Here is a 19,727-nt window from a genome sequence, read left to right as displayed (position 1 = left end):
CTGTGGAAATGGCCAGATAGAGCTGGCAGAATGATCAGAAATCACTCTCTCCAATACAAGGTTTGTATATCTACGTTAAAGGAAGAAAGATTTGTTTCTCTGTAGCATCATTCATAATCTCAGGACAGCCCAAAACAAAATGAAGTACTTTGAAGTGCAGTCACTAATGTAAATAAAGGAAGGCTCCACAAATTGAAAGCTGATAATGACCAGATCAGCAGTTTCGTTTAAAAGTTAGTTGAGGGATAAATATTGTCTTGGACATTGGGAAGAACTCCCTCGTTCTTCTTCAAAACAATGCCACGGGATTTTTATGTATGGGTCAGTGAAGTACATGATATGGAGATGCCAGCGTTGGACTGGGGTAAACACAGTTAGAAGTCTCACAACACCAGGTTAAAGTCCAACAGGTTTATTTGGTAGCAAAAGCCACTAGCTTTCGGAGCGCTGCTCCTTCATCAGGTAAGTGGGAGTTCTGTTCACAAACAGGGCATATAAAGACACAAACTCAACTTACAAAATAATGGTTGGAATGCGAGTCTTTACAGGTAATCAAGTCTTAAAGGTACAGACAATGTGAGTGGAGAGAGGGTTAAGCACAGGTTAAAGAGACGTATATTGTCTCCAGCCAGGACAGTTAGTGAGATTTTGCAAAAGTGAGATTGAGCAAAATCTCACTAACTGTCCTGGCTGGAGACAATACACATTTCTTTAACCTGTGCTTAACCCTCTCTCCACTCACATCGTCTGTACCTTTAAGACTCGATTACCTGTAAAGACTCGCGTTCCATCCATTATTTTGTAAATTGAGTTTGTGCCTTTATATGCCCTGCTTGTGAACAGAACTCCCACTTACCTGACGAAGGGGCAGTGCTCCGAAAGCTAGTGGCTTTTGCTACCAAATAAACCTGTTGGGACTTTATCCTGGTGTTGTGAGACTTCTTACTCAGTGAAGTACCACAGCAATGTGTCGGCCTCTATTTTTCTAAACCACACAAGCAACTTGGAGAAGGAAACCAAGTGCTATGGACTTGTAAAATGCACGAAGACTAAAACAAGGACTGGGATTTTCCAGCCGTATCGTGGCATGACCCGCCCACGGGTGATTCAGTCCACTGATTTTCTGCAGGAGTGAACAATCCCAATGGTGAGTGGGGCCAGGAAATCCTGCCCAGGGAGTGCTGTTGCACAGAGGTTGCAATCGCGATTGGAGGGGGATTTAGTTCAACTCTTGAAAAAAGGAGAAAATGAGCAACAGCTAATGAATTAAGGGAACAGAATTAACATAGGCAGACTTGGATATATCAGATTTTCAATGCCCAGACAAATGGAGAAAGCAGTTAAAAAGGTTAAGAATGCGGTGGTGTACAACTGGAACACTAGTGTACAAGTCTACAGGTTACACCAAAATATTATGATCCCGGGTTAGCCATCCCTTGCAATATTGGGTTACTATTATTGCTGAAAGCAATATACACACATTCAAGTGAGGGTAGGGAAGAGAAACAAAAGCTTGCAGTTATATAGCATCTGTAGCACAGCTAAACATTCAAAGGCGTCTCATAAGAGTGTTATTAAACAAAATTTGGCACCAATCCACATTGAGGTGTTGGGACAGGTGATCAAAAGCTTAGTCAAAAATATAAGGGTTTTTTTTTCATTTTTTAAGTTTATTCGTGTCACAAGTCGGTTTACATTAACGCTACAATAAAGTTACTGTAAAAAAACCCTAGTTGCCCCACTCTGGCACCTGTTCGGGTACACAGAGGGAGAATTTAGCATGGTTAATGCATCCAACCAGCATGTCTTTCAGATTGTGGGAGGAAACCAGAGCACCCGAAGGAAACCTATGCAGACATGGGGAGAACATGCAGACAGTGACCCAAGCTGGGAATCGAATCCAAGTCCCTGGTACTGTGAGGAATCTTAAGGAGAATCTTAAAAACAGAGAGAGGCAGAGAGATTTATGCTCTGCAGATTAAGGTGTGCAATAATACCATAGGTAAAAAGGGGTGGAATGGAAAGCATAATTTGAGAAACATAAGCTCTATAGCCTAGACAGATGGTAGCGAGGGATGATGTCATTCAATACAGTAATAATCAAATCTTTTATTCTTTCACAAGATGTCGCTGGCTAAGCCAACATTGATTTCCTATCCCCAATTGTCCTCGAGAAGGTGGTGATGAACCGCCTTCTTCAACTGTTGTAGGCTAGGTCCATCCGCAGAACAGTTAGGGAGTTCCAGGATTTTGGCCCAGGGACAGTGAGGGAACAGCAATATAGTTCCAAATGTGGTGGTATGTGGCTTGTGTGGCAAGTACCAGGAAATAAGCATGTCCAGCAAAAGAAAATCTGACCACTTCCCCATGACATCAAAAGCATTACCCTCACTGAATACCCTCTTGGGCTTATTGCTGACTGGTCCATCCATATAAATACTATAGTTACAAGAGCAGGTTAGAGGCTGGGAACTCAGCGGCAAGTAACTAATCTCCTGATTCCCCAAAGCCTGTCTACTATCTACAAGTCAGGAATGTGATAAAATACTCTCCACTTGCCTGGGTGAGTGCAACTCCAACAACACTCAAGAATCTCAAAACCATGGAGAACAAAGCAGTCCACCTGATTGCATCCCATCCACTAACTTGATCATTCGCTCCTTCCAACACCAGCACACAGTGGCAGCAGTGTATGCCATTTACGAAATGTACTGCATTAATTGGCTAAGGTTCCTTCAACATTGCCTCCTAAATCCACGCCCTCTACCACTGAGAAGAACAAGGGCAGCAGGTATATGGAAACATGTTCACCTTCAAGTCACACACCATCTTGGAAATATATTGCCATTCCTTCATTGCCCCAGAGTTAAGATCCTGGAACTCACTCATACTGACACCATGTGAAAATTATATCAAAATAAGGACAGGAGGTTGCATTTCTGAATTTCTGAATGGCTGTGTTCAAAACAGACACCAAGAAATCTTTATTCAAAGACTGATAAACATTTGGAATAACTATTGATGAGAGAGTGAAATCAAAATAGTCAGGAGATTTGGATGTTGTTGTCTGGGTGAACCAGAATACGTCGAAGGACTGTGTTGTGATTAAGTTTGATCATAATAAGAACCTAGGAAAAAGTCAATGCTTTTTTTGGCCAAAGAGAGTTCCAGTTTTGTTCTCCAAACATTCACCATGAATTCCACACTCAATGCTCGAGTCCAGATTCACAAAACTGAAGATTAATTACAATTGCTAAGTATTAATTAGGATAGGAAGATACAAATCTACATCCTGACTAGACAAAGCAAGGTCATTTAAAATGCTCCATTCTAATCCATTTGCTTTAGCAGGAATCCAGTTTTAGCCAAGAGAGAAAAGCATAATTCATTTGGAATGCTCCCTTCACATTATCTTTTTGATCCCATCAGCTCAGAGGATATGGCCACCTACTCAGAAATTTAAAATTTTGTGTGCTGAACAATTAATAACTTCCTGAAAACATTAGACACTAAATTAATTTTAAAAAGGAAAGCGGATGATAGGTGCTGTATATAAACTAAAATAACTTCTGTGGAAAGATTAGAGAAACTGTTTTTGTTCTACAGCAGAGAAGATTCCGAGCAGATTTAAGAGGCGTGCGCTAAATTGTGAAGGGTTTTGAAAGAGAAAGTGGAGAGAAACTGTTTCCACAGAGGTGGTAAGCAGAAGGCGCCACGGATTTAAGACAACTGACCAAAAAGCCAGTGGGGTAGAATGAGATTACATTTTTTAATGGAGCGAGTCATGATAATATGGAATGCATTGCCAGAAGAAAATTCAACAGTAACTTGTGAAAAAGATCTTGATACAAACTTGAAAAGGAAACATTTGCAGAGCGATGGTGAAAGATCAGGGTAGTGAGAGTTAGGGCCCTATTTTACCATTTTGATTCTAAGTGCTGGGCGGACTTGAAACTGGGAGTGTTTCAGATCCAACTTCTAGACCCGTTCCCAGGCGCCCCCATACACACTCTGCCTGCAAAAATATCAGCAATTCCGATTCGCGCTGCAGAAGCCTGTGGGCGGGGCTTAACACACCCAAAATCCTGCGGCTCTGATCGGTGTTTCCAACTGCGCATGCGCAGAAAAAAAGATAGAATGCGACTCCTCTGCCAGATAATGCCTCCCCCTGTCCTCCACAGACATTGCCCCACCCCCCCAACATTACTGACCCCCTTATCCCCCCCACCACCCAGACCGATCACAGGCCCCTCCCCCCAATCTCAAGCAGAGAGCCGTCGGACCCCCACCCCCACCAATCTCCAGCAGAGAGCCGTCGGACCCCCGCCCCCACCAATCTCCAGCAGAGAGCCGTCGGACCCCCGCCCCCACCAATCTCCAGCAGAGAGCCGTCGGACCCCCGCCCCCACCAATCTCCAGCAGAGAGCCGTCGGACCCCCGCCCCCACCAATCTCCAGCAGAGAGCCGTCGGACTTGCCTCCTCACTAACTGGAGCGCCCGAATCGTACTTCTGTGGAGCATGTCTGTTTTGCACCGATTCTGAATGGGCGAACACGGTGCTAAAAGGGGAAGTACAGGTAAAGTTGGGCGCGCAGCCCATTAAGTCAATTTAAATGCATGCATTTGCACAGAGGTGGGCGCGGATCGCGAACCCGCCTCAACCAAGTTTCCACGCCTGAAAACGAGCACAACTTGATGGTAAAATCGGGCCCTTAGTTTTCACAGAGCTAGCAGACAGGTTGGGTTCAATGTCCTCCTTCAGTGCTGAGAAATTCTATGACTTAATCAGCACTCAAGCTGATTCAAAGATAAATGTGCTACACAAACCTGTAGTTGAATTAACTTTGTAACATTATGGTTGAATAATGTATATTGGCTATGGAATTGGCTACTAATTCAAAAAAGTATAGCTGAATAATTATTTCTCACTCCATTTCTGAACATTATCACACTCTTTACCTAGGGAGCAGCAACAAGCACTTATTGGTGTTCATCCAATAAAGCCATAAAAATATCCATCATATATAAAAAGGGTCACATATCCTGCCTATTTCCTGCAGGTATCACACCTATTTCCTATTACGATTTATTCACATGAACAATACTAACAAAATTGGCAGCTCTCAAACGGTAAGCAATGCAATTTGCTAGGAAAACAAATAGAACATAGTGCATTTCTCCGTGACATCTACCACCTCTGCTCCTGCCTTCAGCTCACCATCTGTTGAATCCCTCACACTTGTCTTTGTAACCATTAGACCTGGCTATTTCCATGCTCTCTTGGCCAGGGTCTTTCACCTCCTTCAAACTTTGATTCAGGACTCATTCCAACTCTTACCCAGTCCAGTAGACCCATCATCCCGTCTCCCAGTCAGGCAACATCTCTATTTTAAAATTCTTGCTCCTGTTTTCATAATCCACTATATCCTCAGCCCTCCTCATCTCTGCGACCCTCCAAGAGCTTTGTGCATCTCCAATTCTAGCCACTTGTGTATTCCCAACTTTAATCACCACTGGCAACCAACCCTTCATCTGCCTGGACCATAAGCTTTGGAATTCCCTTGCTAAGCCTAGTTATTCTTTAAGTTACCACTTAAAATCCACCTGCCTTTCTACAACACCTTAATTGCCTTGGTGTAAAATTTTATTTCACAACACTCCTGTGAAGGAAAGCCATTGGATGCAAGAAGTTTGGAACATCCATCATCTGCATTGTCAACATCAAGATAAATCACTGACCTCCAGCTGTTTGTATCTGAAATAAACTCAGTACTAAAAATTTGGAATTGATGCAAATCCAAGAAAGAAATTGCATTTATATAGTGCCTTTCACAATCTTCAGATTCAAAGCACAGAGTACTTTGCAGCCAGTGAGGTACTTTTGAAGTGCAGTCACTATTGCAATATAGGAAAATGCAGCAGCCAATTTGTATGTAGCAAGATTCCTCAAATCAGTATTGTGACATGATGAGATAATGTTTTAGATAACGGTTGGCAGATAAAGATTACAGTAAGAGTTTTAACAACACCAGGTTAAAGTCCAACAGGTTTATTTGGTAGCAAATACCATTAGCTTTCGGAGCGCTGCTCCTTCGTCAGATGGAGTGGAAATGTGCTCTCAAATCTGACGAAGGGGCAGCGCTCCAAAAGCTAATGGTATTTGCTACCAAATAAACCTGTTGGACTTTAACCTGGTGTTGTTAAAACTCTTACTGTGTTCACCCCAGTCCAACGCCGACATCTCCACATCATGACTACAACAGATAAAGATTACCCAGGAGACCAGGGAAAACTCCCATTCTCTTCTTTAAAATGGTGCTTGGAGGTCAACACACTGTTGCACTGGCCTGGATTATGTGCTCAAGTCTCTGGAGCCAAATTTGAATCCATGATCTTGTGTCTCAGAAGCAAGATTGCTAGTATAGAGCTAAGGCCGACATCTATCACACGTATCAATTAAATAGTCAATGGCTATCTCTTATTAGTCAATATAAGTGACTGGATGTTTTAAATGGTAGAGGGTGTACAGAGGAGTGTGTGCTGAGGTTGGCTGTGTTACAGACCAGTTAAAGACGGACTGCCTGAGTGCTAAAGATAAGATTTCTGTTCAAAGTATGCCAATCCGTTCCAGGAGGAATTGATGTCGACAGCTTCTCTAGCTGCAGGGCAATTGTTCCAGTCAGAATCTTCCAGCCATTGTTCAACTGAGATCACAAGTGCAGATATCACAGATCTGTCCTTTTTAGGCTCGAAGGGAACTACTGCAAGAAGGGAGCAAATGAATTAAAATTTAGCTCACAACATAATTACATTTTGTGGACAGCCTCCCTAATCAATCATGTCAGAGTGCATTTTCAAAGCTTTCTTGTTTGATAGTTAGTTTCCCGCCTATTTGATTTTTTTGCACGTCAATGTTGGGAAGACTCCAAAGTTTCTTTCTTCATATTTGCACAGTGATACTCACAGTCAAGTGTTACTGCTGAGGAAGCTGGAGAATGTATAGAATATTTTAAGAATCCATAAGCTTATTGGTCAGAGGGACATGGACTGGTGGAATATAATTGATGTCGAGATGCCGGTGTTGGACTGGGGTAAACACAGTAAGAAGTCTCACAACACCAGGTTAAAGTCCAATAGGTTTATTTGGTAGCAAAAGCCACTAGCTTTCGAAGCGCGGCTTCTTCACCTGATGAAGAAGCAGCGCTTCGAAAGCGTGTGGCTTTTGCTACCAAATAAACCTGTTGGACTTTAACCTGGTGTTGTGAGACTTCTTACGGAATATAATTGATGCAAAGCACAGAATGGTTTCACAACAGTCATCTGAATTCGGAGCTGGTAAGGCTCCAGATGTTTTTGTTAATACTGCAGGTACAGCACAGGAGACCATTCAGCTCAAAATGCTTGTGCCGGCCCTTTAAAGTAGCTATTCAATTAATTTCCCCACTCACTGACTTCCATGGGTGAAATCTCCCGCATGTTGGATTGGCAGGACGCTCAAAAATCAGTGGGATCTTCCAATATTGCCCACCATGATGGACCGGGAATTTTGTTGGAGGCTGGTATGAAACCAATTTGCTTCCTGCTAATGGGATACATATGAAGGCCCAAATGAAATCTTCTCCCCACTACAGATTCCTCCATGATGTTAGCATAAAGACACAGCAGTTCAGAACATGTCTGGACCAATGTGGCGTGCTAAAGTCTGAACTTGCTTCAAAGAGGTCCATCGTCCACCCATCTCTCACCAAGGGGTCCACCCCCCCCCCCGCCAAGAGGCCCACCTCCACCCCCCCCCCCCCAAGCCAAGAGGCCCCCAACACCCCCCACTGGCCAGGAGGCCCCCAAACCCCCCCCCGGCAAAGAGGCCCCCCACCTCCCCCCGGCCAAGAGGTCCATCCTCCTTTCTTCAAGTATGGGCCAGTGATGTTGGGTGCTTTTTAAATATAGCATTCAGATATAACAGCGGGATTTGCACCATCAAGGCCGTCCTGCCACGGAAGATAGCACAATACCCCAAATGCCTAATTAATTACACCAGGGAAGGAAGATATGGCATGGTTTCCTGTCAGACACCACAGCGGATAACAATCCCCATCCCACCACGGGACTTAGTCCCAGATGGGAGAATTCCACTCCATCTTTCCCCATGGACCCACAACATTTTCTTTTTCAAACATATATCCATTTCCCCTTTGAAAGTTAGTTTGAATCTGCTTTGACCACTCCTTCAGGCAGTGCACTCCATTTCACAACTTGCTGCAGAAAAGAAATCTCTTCTTTCCGTGGTTCTTTAGACAATTATTGAATCTATGCCCTCTGGTTACTGTCAGCTCTGTCAGTGAAAATAGCTTTGTCCCATCTACTCTTTCAAAGTTTCACAATTTTGTCATTGGAAACCCAAAACACGAAGCACTGTATGTGCTGTGCAGCAAACAGACTTGCGTTACAGTGGTAGTTGTATCTCATCGCAGGGAGAACTGAGGTCAGCAACAAAAGAGCTCAATGTTGAGAAGATTTTATGTTGCACTCAGCAAGCTTCTTTGGGCACTTGAACTGGGCTGGGGTTGTACTGCAGCCAGTGTGATGCTCAAGTGGCACAGGACTGTGGCTTCAGTGGACTTGAGATCAGAGCGATTGAGTCACATCACTGCTGTTGCATTCATGTACCATTGGAAATTGCAAAAAAAATAAAGCATAACAGAACCTAAAGTATGCCAAGTGGCCAGACTGAGCACACAAACCACCCTTCAGCATTATATCATAAGAAAATTAGCATGCTCTTTTTAACATGAGGATTGGGATTTTGTCACAAATCAAATTGGTCGAGAAGCAATACGTCAGAACGTATCACCCTTGGTTACACACCAAATTGAGACAACAATCTGACTGAGTATACCTAAAATCTCAATCTGCATGCAATACTGAGCTGTGTGTGATTGCAAAATCACAGTTACTGGGTTTAATGTTTGTGACTAATGACTATATCTTGAATGGCTGCATTCACTATAAAAGTCTGATCAGCAGTGATACTGAAATTTAGTTTATTGACTAATAGAGAGGAACATAGGAACAGGAGACCTTTCAGCCCATTGTACCTGCTTCACCATGCAATCAGATCATGGCTGATCTGTAACTCAATTCCATTTACCCGTCTTTGCTCCACATCACTTAATACTTTGACCCAACAAAAATGAACTTGGATTTCAGTCTTCAGAGCTCCAATTCCCCATAGCATTTCAGTCTTTTGGAGGAGAGAATTTCAGATTTCAATTACCCTTTGAGAGAAAGAGTGCTTCTCTATTTCACTCCTCGCTCTAATTTTATGGTTGTCTTGTTCTGGGTTCCTCCACGAGAGGAATTTATTTTTCTCTATATCATCAAATCATCTTAAAAACCTCCATCAGATAACCATTCAATCTCCTGCACTCAAGGAAATATTATAATTTCTATCCATTAAGTTAAACACAACAGTAAAGTATGCTGAAAAAGCTTATGTTCTGTTCAAGTGCAATCAAGTTGGTCATAACAGTAATAAAAATAACCTCTCGTGTGATGGTGTTAGAGATCAGGGAGACAGCTGGCTGCATTGCTTTGCCCCAAGGTCAGATCTGCTGTGAACTTCTCTCCATGTCTGGACATGAAACACTGTGTTCCTGACATAACCTTCAACTGCTGTTCCTAAAACGAAACTAGTGATGCGAGGAAAGCACCAGCTCCAGAACAAACCCTGCTCAAAGTTTCATTAAGGTATTTAAACATGGGTTTGTATCAGCCTAATACTCTGTTCTAGTCCATCACCATTCAAGAGTTTGACTTGAGTATGGGAGAGGTGGGAAGTGGGGGAGGGGTATGGAGGAGAGAAACCCGAAGCATGGAAAGGAGGAAAAAGGAAAAGTGGGAAGGGAAGGGGGGTAAGGGAGTTCTCCTGGTTCTGTGGGCCAAGTTCTCTCAGCAAGGAGGTGAGGGCACTGCCATTAAATGACAAGAGGAAAAGACAAAGGTAAGTGAACTCCCAGCTTGAGACAAGAATAGGAATCTTTAATTTCTAAAATATGGGTTGGGTGGGCAAGAAACCTCAACCCTCTAAAGACCAAACACACCACTGCCTATAAACATACTAAAATACAGACTCTTAAAATCAGTATATACACATATCCTATCTCCTCCAAATGAAGGATAACACGAACATGTGCAAAGTTACATGCTAACTTGACAGAACACGGAAAAGGCAGAGATGGTATAAAGCAATTTTATTACGCACTGAGAATGGAGATATCAATACACCCAGAAAGTACACATGTGCAAGTCTTCCTCGAGCATCCACCTTTGGAATCTGGGAATCGTAGAGTCATAGAGGTCTGCAGCACAGGAAAAGGCCTTCAGCCCATCGAGTCTGCGCCGGTCAAAGACAAATCGCCCAACTATTCTAACCCCATTTTCCAGCTCTTGGCCCAGAGCCTTGTACGTTTTGGCATCGCAAGAGCACATCTAAACACTTCTAAAATGTTATGAAGGTCTCTGCCTCCACTACGCTTTCAGCAATGAGATTCAGACTCCTTCCACCTTCTGGGTGAAAAAGCTTTTCCTCACATCGCCTCAAAACCTCCTGTCCTTTAAAATCTATGTCCGCAGTCATTGATCCATCCATCAAGGGGAAATATTTCTTTGTCTACTCTATCTATGCTCTTCATGTCAATCATGTCGCCCCCCTCAGTCTTCTCTGCTCCAAGGAAAACAACCCCAGTCTATCCAATCTCTCTTCATAACTAAAACTCTCTAGCCCAGGGAACAACCTGGTAAATCGCCTTGCACCCTTTCCTGTGCTATCACCTCCCTCTTACAATGTGGATTCCAGAACTGCACATAATACTCCAGCTGTGGCCTAACCAACATTTTACATAGTTCCAGGAAATCAGCTTTGGATCAGAAATCATTCAGTTGGGAAACCATGGCACCAGACGCAGTGTTGGGAAACATCAATTCCATAAAATGTATAACTCAATTCGGTCCAACTGCTCTATGCTGGTGTCTATGCACGTGACCCTAGTCTCCTCCCACTCTATCAACATATCCATCTCTTCCTTTCCCCTCATATACGCATGCAACTTCCTCTTAAATGTATCTGTACTATTCATTTGAACTAGCAAGTCCTATATTCTAATTGCTGACTGAGAGGTTCCTCCTAAATTTCTCAGTGACTACCTCATATTTAGGACTCTGAGTTATAGAAACATAGAAGATAGGAGCAGGAGGAGGCCATTCGGCCCTTCGCGCCTGTTCCACCATTCATCACGATCATGGCTGATCCATCCAACTCAATAGCCTAATCTGCTTTCTTCCCATAACCTTTGATCCCGTTCATCCCAAGACCTATATCTAGCCACCTCTTGAGTACGTTCAATGTTTTGGCATCAACTACTTCCTGTGGTAATGAATTCCACAGGCTCACCACTCTTTGGGTGGAAAAAATGTCTCCTCACCTCCGTCCTAAATGTCTACCCTGAATCCTCAAACTGTGCCCCCTGGTTCTGGTCACCCCCACCATCGGGAACATCCTGCCTGCATCTACCCTGTCTAGTCCTGTGGAATTTTATAAGTCTCTTTGAGATCCCCCCCCTCATTTGTCTGAACTCCAGCGAAAACAATCCTAACCTAATCACTCTCTCCTCATACATCAGTCCCGCCATCAGCCTGATAACCTTCGCTGCCTCGAGAACAAGAACATCCTTTCTTCCACCCAAGTGGAAGCATTGTAGTCGATCATATTGAACCCCTTTATAATTTAAAAGACATTTCACAGGCTTCTATGGAAAAAAGCACCCCAAGCCTGTTCAAACTTCCCTGGTAAGTAAATTCCTTGTTATCGTAGATCGCTCTGCATTTTCTCGAGTGCTCCTTTTTATAATATGAAGCTCAGAACTGTGAGTAGCACTCAAAAGTGTGGTGAAATTCAGATGAAATGCAGGTGGGCAGATACATAAGCTAAGATGACCATATAACATATGGCCCTCATTACATCGAGAGGAAGAATTGGCTGCTCCTGCAAAGGGTGCTGAATAATTCAGATACTCCAGCAGTTGCCAGCTGCAAATTACATAGGATGTCAGAGATATAGTCTGTAGTCTTAAGAACACTAGCCTGGAGTTCTGTATGATAATTCTCCATGGGAAAAAAGAGCTAAGATTTGAAATGTGCGTTTCATTCTATTCTTATCATGTTCCACAGAAATCTAGGATGAGTTTTGGGTGTTAGTGAGGGATTAGCTCCACAATCTTTTCATATTTATAAGTGAAAACGTCAAATTTTAATTATTTATTTCCTTGTCGGAAGCATGCCAACATCAATCCCCATTTATGGCAGGTTGATAGAAACGAAACAACCTACTTCACAGGTTAAATGTTCACTCCCTCCACCACCAGTGCACCATAGCTGCAGTGTGAATGGTCTACCGAATACACTGCATTTTATTTTCATTAAATACAGGATGTTTCAGATGAAAATGTGCAATATGAGATTTGTGGTGCTCATGAAGGCCTTCCAAAAAAAATGCCTCAAAATCATTTCTAAGTGGGAGGAAATAATAGGCAATGCCAATATCCCAACTATAATAACTTGCATTTATATGGCACCTTTGATGCAGTAAAACTTGCCAAAATGATTCTCAAGTGACTCTCAAGGGAGCTTCAAGTTTTTAGGTGTCAAGATCACCAACAACCTGTCCTGGTTCCCATCATGCTGACACTACAGTTAAGAAAGCCCACCAACGCCTCTACTTTCTCAGAAGACGAAGGAAATTTGGCATGTCAGCTATGACTCTCTCAAATTTTTTCAGATACACCATAGAAAGCATTCTTTCTGGATGTATCACAGCTTGGTACGGCTCCTGCTCTGCCCAAGACCGCAAGGAACTACAGAGGGTCGTGAATGTAGTCCAATCCATCACGCAAACCAGTCTTCCATCCATTGACTCTGTCTACACTTCCCACTGCCTCGGCAAAGCAGCCAGCATAACCAAGGACCCCAAGCACCCCAGACATTTTCTCTTCCACCTTCTTCCTTCGGGAAAAAGATGCAAAAGTCTGAGGTCACGTACCAACCAACTCAAGAACAGCTTCTTTCCTGCTGCTGTCAGGCTTTTGAAGGACTTACCTTGCATTAAGTTGATCTTTCTCTACACCCCCTAGCTATGACTGTAACACTACATTCTGCACTCTCTCGTTTCCTTCTCTATGAACAGTATGTTTTGTCTGTATAGCGTGCAAGTAACAACACTTATTATTGTCACTGTATACTAGTATATGTGACAATAATAAATCAAATCAAAGATCAGGAGCATTACCAAACAAAATCTAATGCCAAGCAACGTAAGCACCTATTAAGATAGGTGACCAAAAGCTTGGTCAAAGAAGCAGATTTTAAGAGGCACTGTAAAGAGAGTTGAAGTTTAGGAAGCTTAGGATTGAATCAGTTGAAGGCATGTTTAACAGTGACAAAGTTATGAAAATCTGGGATGTGCAATTGGAGGAGCCCAGTGATCTCAGAGGGCTGTAGGGTGGGACGATGTTACAGAGATAGGGAGAAATCAAACTGTGCAGGGATTTGAAAACAAGGACAAGAATTTAACATTGGCACCTGTACCAGAAAAGCCTCAATGTATATCGGCCAGTACTGTTGTGATGGATAAATGGGACTCGGTTCGAATTAGGATGCAGGCAGATCAGCAAAGATTTACACTGGATGTAAGTTCTACCAGATAGCACTGGAATAGACAAGTCCAGAGATAACTAAAGGCATTAGATTTTCAGCATCAGATGAGTTGAGGTAAAGATGGAAACCAGAAACATTACGGAGGGAAGAATTAACTGGAAGCATTTCAAATAACATGCACTGCAGTCTCAAATCAAGTATCCAGAATACTAAAACCCTAGTGACACCATTTACAAATTCAGCAAATTCTTTTTCCCAAGAAAATCTTCTAAGTAGAATGACCTCTAATTTGTATTAAAGATCATTATAAATAGTTAACTATGGTTCAGTTGATAGCACTCACGCCTCAGTGTCAGAGAGTCGCAAGCTCACATTGTACATGAAAGATTTGAGTTTGCACATTCTCCCAGTGTCTGGGTGGGTTTTCTCTGGGTGCTCCAGTTTCCTCCCACAGTCCGAAAGATGTGCTGGTTAGTCCTCAGTGTACCTGAACAGGTGCCGGAGTGTGGCAACGAGGGGATTTTTACAGTAACGTCATTGCAGAGTTAATGCAAGTCTACTTGTGACACCAATAAACTTAGAACTTATATACTTTTGAGTACCTCTATTGAATGTGCCCTTAACTGTCTCAGTTCTATGGAAAAGAATAATTCCAGTTTGTACACAACTGAAATATCCCATCCTCAATACCATTCCAGAAATGAATTTATTGCAAACTGGGAACAAGCAATCAACTGTTTGTAGTTTTTAAAATGCATAAATGGGATGTCGATGTTGGTGACTAGGCCAGCATTCTTTACCCATCCCTAATTGCCCTTGTGAAGGTGGTGGTGAACTGCCTTCATGAATCACTTCAGTTCATACACTGAGTACACCCACGATGCTGTTGGGAGAGAATTCAGGATTTTGATCCAGTGAAGGGTCAGCAGTAAGAAAGGAAGAACTTGCATTTATTTAATGCCTTTCACAACCTCAAGATGTCCCAAAGGAAATTATTTCTCCACATTTCTCATCTGAATCTTTTGCCAGTTACCCAAAGTGAGGTGAAATCTTGCTCCTAGTTGAGAAGAATGAAAATCTAACCAACTTCTATTGATGGATTTACACAGTTTCAGCCTCTTTGACCTGTGTCAAATGCCACACGTTTTGGGAACATGTTACCTACCGTGCCCACTAATGGGTAGATAAAGCCAGCCCCAATACTGGCACGCACATCCCGGATTGGCAGAGTGAACCCACTGGGAACCCCTTTGCGCTCAGGTTGATGCGATAATGACAGATGCGTCTTCGCCATGCAGATTGGCAGCTCCCCGAAGCCCTGAGTGAGGAAGGGGGAAACACTGATCACTGAGAATATCAGCAACGCAGACATGAGTGTTAACTACACAGAACATTCTTGGGACTGATTAACCTGGACCCGTACTGAAGACAGAATAAAGAACAAAGAACAATACAGCACAGGAACAGGCCCTTCGGCCCTCCAAGCCCAAGCTGCTCCCTGGTCCAAACTAGACCATTCTTTTGTATCCCTCCATTCCCACTCCGTTCATGTGGCTATCTAGATAAGTCTTAAACGTTCCCAGTGTGCCTGCCTCCACCACCTTGCCCGGCAGCGCATTCCAGGCCCCCACCACCCTCTGTGTAAAATATGTCCTTCTGATATCTGTGTTAAACCAACCCCCCCTTCACCTTGAACCTATGACCCCTCGTGAACGTCACCACCGACCTGGGAAAAACCGTTCAGCCTATCTATGCCTTTCATAATTTTATACACCTCTATTAGGTCTCCCCTCATCCTCCGTCTTTCCAGTGAAAACAACCCCAGTTTACCCAATCTCTCCTCATAACTAAGCCCCTCCATACCAGGCAACATCCTGGTAAACCTCCTCTGCACTCTGTCCAAAGCCTCCACGTCCTTCTGGTAGTGTGGCGACCAGAACTGGACGCAGTATTCCAAATGCGGCCGAACCAACGTTCTATACATCTGCAACATCAGACCCCAACTTTTATACTCTATGCCCCGTCCTATAAAGGCAAGCATGCCATATGCCTTCTTCACCACCTTCTCCACCTGTGACATCACCTTCAAGGATCTGTGGACTTGCACACCCAGGTCCCTCTGCGTATCTACACCCTTTATGGTTCTGCCATTTATCATATAGCTCCCCCCTACATTAGCTCTACCAAAATGCATCACTTCGCATTTATCTGGATTGAACTCCATCTGCCATTTCTTTGCCCAAATTTCCAGCCGATCTATATCCATCTGTAGCCTCTGACAATGTTCCTCACTATCTGCAAGTCCAGCCAATTTCGTGTCGTCCGCAAACTTACTGATCGTTTATATGAATCACAAACAGCAGAGGTCCCAATACAGAGCCCTGCGGAACACCACTAGTCACAGGCCTCCAGCCGGAAAAAGACCCTTCCACTACCACCCTCTGTCTTCTGTGACCAAGCCAGTTCTGCACCCATCTAGCCACCTCCCTCTTTATCGCATGAAATCCAACCTTTTGCACCAACCTACTATGAGGTACTTTGTCAAACACTTTACTAAAGTCCATATAGACAACATCCACGGCCCTTCCCTCGTCAACCATTCTAGTCACTTCTTCAAAAAACTCCACCAGGTTAGTGAGGCATGACCTCCCTCTCACAAAACCATGCTGACTATCGTTAATGAGTTTATTCCTTTCTAAATGCGCATACATACTGTCTCTAAGAATCCTCTCCAACAACTTCCCTACCACGGACGTCAAGCTCACCGGCCTATAATTACCCGGGTTATCCTTCCTACCCTTCTTAAATAACAGGACCACATTAGCTATCCTCCAATCCTCTGGGACCTCACCTGTGTCCAGTGACGAGACAAAGACTTGCGCCAGAGGCCCAGCGATTTCATCTCTCGTCTCCCTGAGCAGCCTTGGATAGATTCCATCAGGCCCTGGGGATTTGTCAGTCTTTATATTCTCTAAAAAACCTAACACTTCCTCCCTTGTAATGGAGATTTTCTCTAACGGTTCAACACTCCCCTCCGAGACACTCCCAGTCAACACATCCCTCTCCTTTGTGAATACCGACGCAAAGTATTCATTTAGGATCTCCCCTACTTCTTTGGGCTCTTAAGCATAATTCCCCACTTTTGTCCCTGAGAGGTCCGATTTTTTCCCTGACAACCCTTTTGTTCCTAACGTATGAATAAAATGCCTTGGGATTCTCCTTAATCCTGTCTGTCAAGGACATTTCATGACCCCTTCTTGCCCTTCTAATTCCTCGTTTGAGTTCTTTCCTACTTTCTTTGTATTCCTCCAGAGCTCCCTCCGCTTTTAGCTGTCTGGACCTAATGTACGCCTCTCTTTTCTTTTTGACCAGTCCCTCAATTTCCCTGATTATCCACGGTTCTCGAATCCTACCCTTCCTATCCTTCTTTTTTACAGGCACATGCCTGTCCTGCAGCCCTAACAACTGTTCCTTAAAAGACTTCCACATGCCAGATGTGGATTTACCCTCAAACAGCCTCTCCCAATCAAGAGCTGCCAATTTCTGCCTAATCCCACTAAAGTTAGCCTTCCCCCAATCCAACACCTTACCCTTGGGACACCACTCATCCTTTTCCATCGCTATCCTAAAGCCAACAGAATTGTGGTCACTATTTGCCACATGTTCCCCTACTGAAACTTTGAAGACCTGACCGGGCTCATTCCCCAGTACTAGGTCCAGTATAGCCCCCTCTCTAGTCGGGCTATCTACATATTGTTCCAAAGAACCTTCCTGTACGCATTTTACAAATTCCTCCCCATTCAGACTCCCAGCCCTACCTGATTTCCAGTCTATACCAGGGAAATTGACGTCTCCCACTACAACAACCCTATTTTTCCTGCACCTATCCAGTATCTCCTGACATTTCCATTCTTCCACTTCCCTTGGGCTGTTGGGGGGCCTGTAGTATACCCCCAACATAGTTACTGCGCCCTTCCTGTTTCTGAGCTCCACCCACAGTGACTCGTTACACGACTCCTCTGAATTGTCCTCCCTCTGCACTGCTGTAATATGTTCTCTAACTAATACTGCTACTCCCCCACCTCTTTTGGCCCCTCTCTCACCTAAAACACTTGTACCCCGGAATATTCAGCTGCCATTCCTGTCCCTCTTTCAACCAAATCTCTTGTCACCGCAACCACATCCAAATTCCTCGTAAGCATTATAGAACATAGAACATTACAGCGCAGTACAAGCCCTTCGGCCCTCGATGTTGCGCCGACCAGTGGTACCAATCTAAAGCCCATCTAATCTACACTATTCCAATATCATCCATATGTTTATCCAATAACCACTTGAACGCTCTCAATGTTGACGAGTCCACCACTGCTGCAGGCAGGGCATTCCACGCCTTTACTACTCTCCGAGTAAAGAACCTACCTCTAACATCTGTCCTATATCTCTCACCCCTCAATTTAAAGCTATGTCCCCTCATGCTAGCCAACACCATCCGAGGAAAGGATTAAGGCCCTAAGTTCGTCTGTCTTACCTGCTACGCTCCTTGCATTGAAGTAGATGCACTCCAGACCTCCAGGCCCAGTGAGGTCATCCTCCCCCAGAGTGCTCTTCTTCTTTGCCAGCCTTGTCCTGGCCCCAAGCTCGTCCCCAGCCTCTACACTTGTAGACCTAATTTTTTGATCCCCACCCCCCTGCCATATTAGTTTAAACCCACCCGAACTGCACTAGCAAAACTGCCAGCCAGGATATTCGTGCCCTTCCAATTTAGTTGTGACCCGTCCTTCTTGTACAGGTGCCATCCTCTCTTGAAAACTTCCCAATGATCCAGGAAAATGAAGCCCTCCCTCCTGGACCAGTCCTTTAGCCAAGCGTTCACATGACAAGAATCTTCACATGACAAAAGACAAATCAAACATTTACAATGTTTACAAAAATGGATATTGATTTAAACTGCTTTAAAAAACCTAGTCCATTTCTGTCAAACAATTATGGAGCATAGAAATAAGTCTCAACTCTCCAAACATGTACTTCACAAATAAAATTACTACCAATGACAGAAACAGTCCATTCAGTCCAACTGGTCCATGCCGGTATCGAGGCTCCACATGAATCACCTTCTATCTTATTTCACATAATCTAAACATATATACGTCCATTCCTTTCTCCCTCATGTACTTATCTCGCTTTCCTATAAATACCTATACTATTCTCATCAACTGCTTCATGTGGTAACAAGTTAAACATTCTAACAACTCTCTGGGTTAATATATTTCTCCTGAATTCTTTATTAGATTTATTAGTGACCAGTTTATATTTATGGCTCTTAGTCTTGGCCTCTCCCACAAATGGAAACATACTCCCTACGTCTACTCTATTAGACTCCTTAATAATTTTAAAGACTTCTATCCGGTCACCGTTCAGATACCTCTTCTCTAGAGAAAAGAGCCCCAGTCAGTCCAATCTTTCCTGATAGTTAAAGCCTTTCAGTTCAAGCAATGGTGGAACTCAGGAAGTCTATTCGGCCCATCGTGCATGTGTTGGCTCTCAATTGTCTGCCCTTTCCCTTAGCTGTGCAATTTTTTTTCCCATTCAAATATTTATGCAATTCTCCATTAAATTGATCTGTTGCAGAGTCCTTTTGTGGCGCTGCATTCCAGATCATAACTCATTAAGTATTTTTCCTCATGTTCCCACTGGCTTTTTATCAATTTTTACCAACTGCCTACATCAGTGCCATTGGGTTACTGACCATTCTGCCCTGGGAAACAGTGCATTTTTATTTACTCCACTAAACTGTATCTGATTTTGAAACCTGTCTGATTTCCTAGAGCTCTGCTCCAGAGAGAACAACCCCAGTTTCAAAAATCTCTCTAAGCAACTGAAGTCACACATCCCTGATAGCATTCCAGTAAATCTCTTCTGCACCCATCATATGCCAAGAATTCATTTTAATTTATAAATTGTGGACAGTAACTTTCTGACATGTGCTCCTTACAAACACAAAGCTCTTTTAGAGATAAACA

General features: G+C 43.5%; 1 protein-coding gene across 1 annotated transcript in view; it reads right to left on the bottom strand.

Moving 5' to 3' along the window:
* The window catches only part of mthfd1l (methylenetetrahydrofolate dehydrogenase (NADP+ dependent) 1 like), a 153,912-nt gene that overhangs the window by 27,498 nt on the left and 106,687 nt on the right, over positions 1-19,727 (bottom strand). The window contains exon 26 of the mRNA XM_078230279.1: positions 14,873-15,025. Within this exon, the coding sequence (XP_078086405.1) occupies positions 14,873-15,025 (153 nt within the window). The remainder of the gene's footprint in view (positions 1-14,872; positions 15,026-19,727) is intronic.

Source organism: Mustelus asterias, chromosome 15 (genome assembly GCF_964213995.1).
Source record: "Mustelus asterias chromosome 15, sMusAst1.hap1.1, whole genome shotgun sequence".
In the NCBI taxonomy this organism is placed as follows: domain Eukaryota; kingdom Metazoa; phylum Chordata; class Chondrichthyes; order Carcharhiniformes; family Triakidae; genus Mustelus; species Mustelus asterias.
This window is presented reverse-complemented; position numbering and strand designations above follow the sequence as displayed.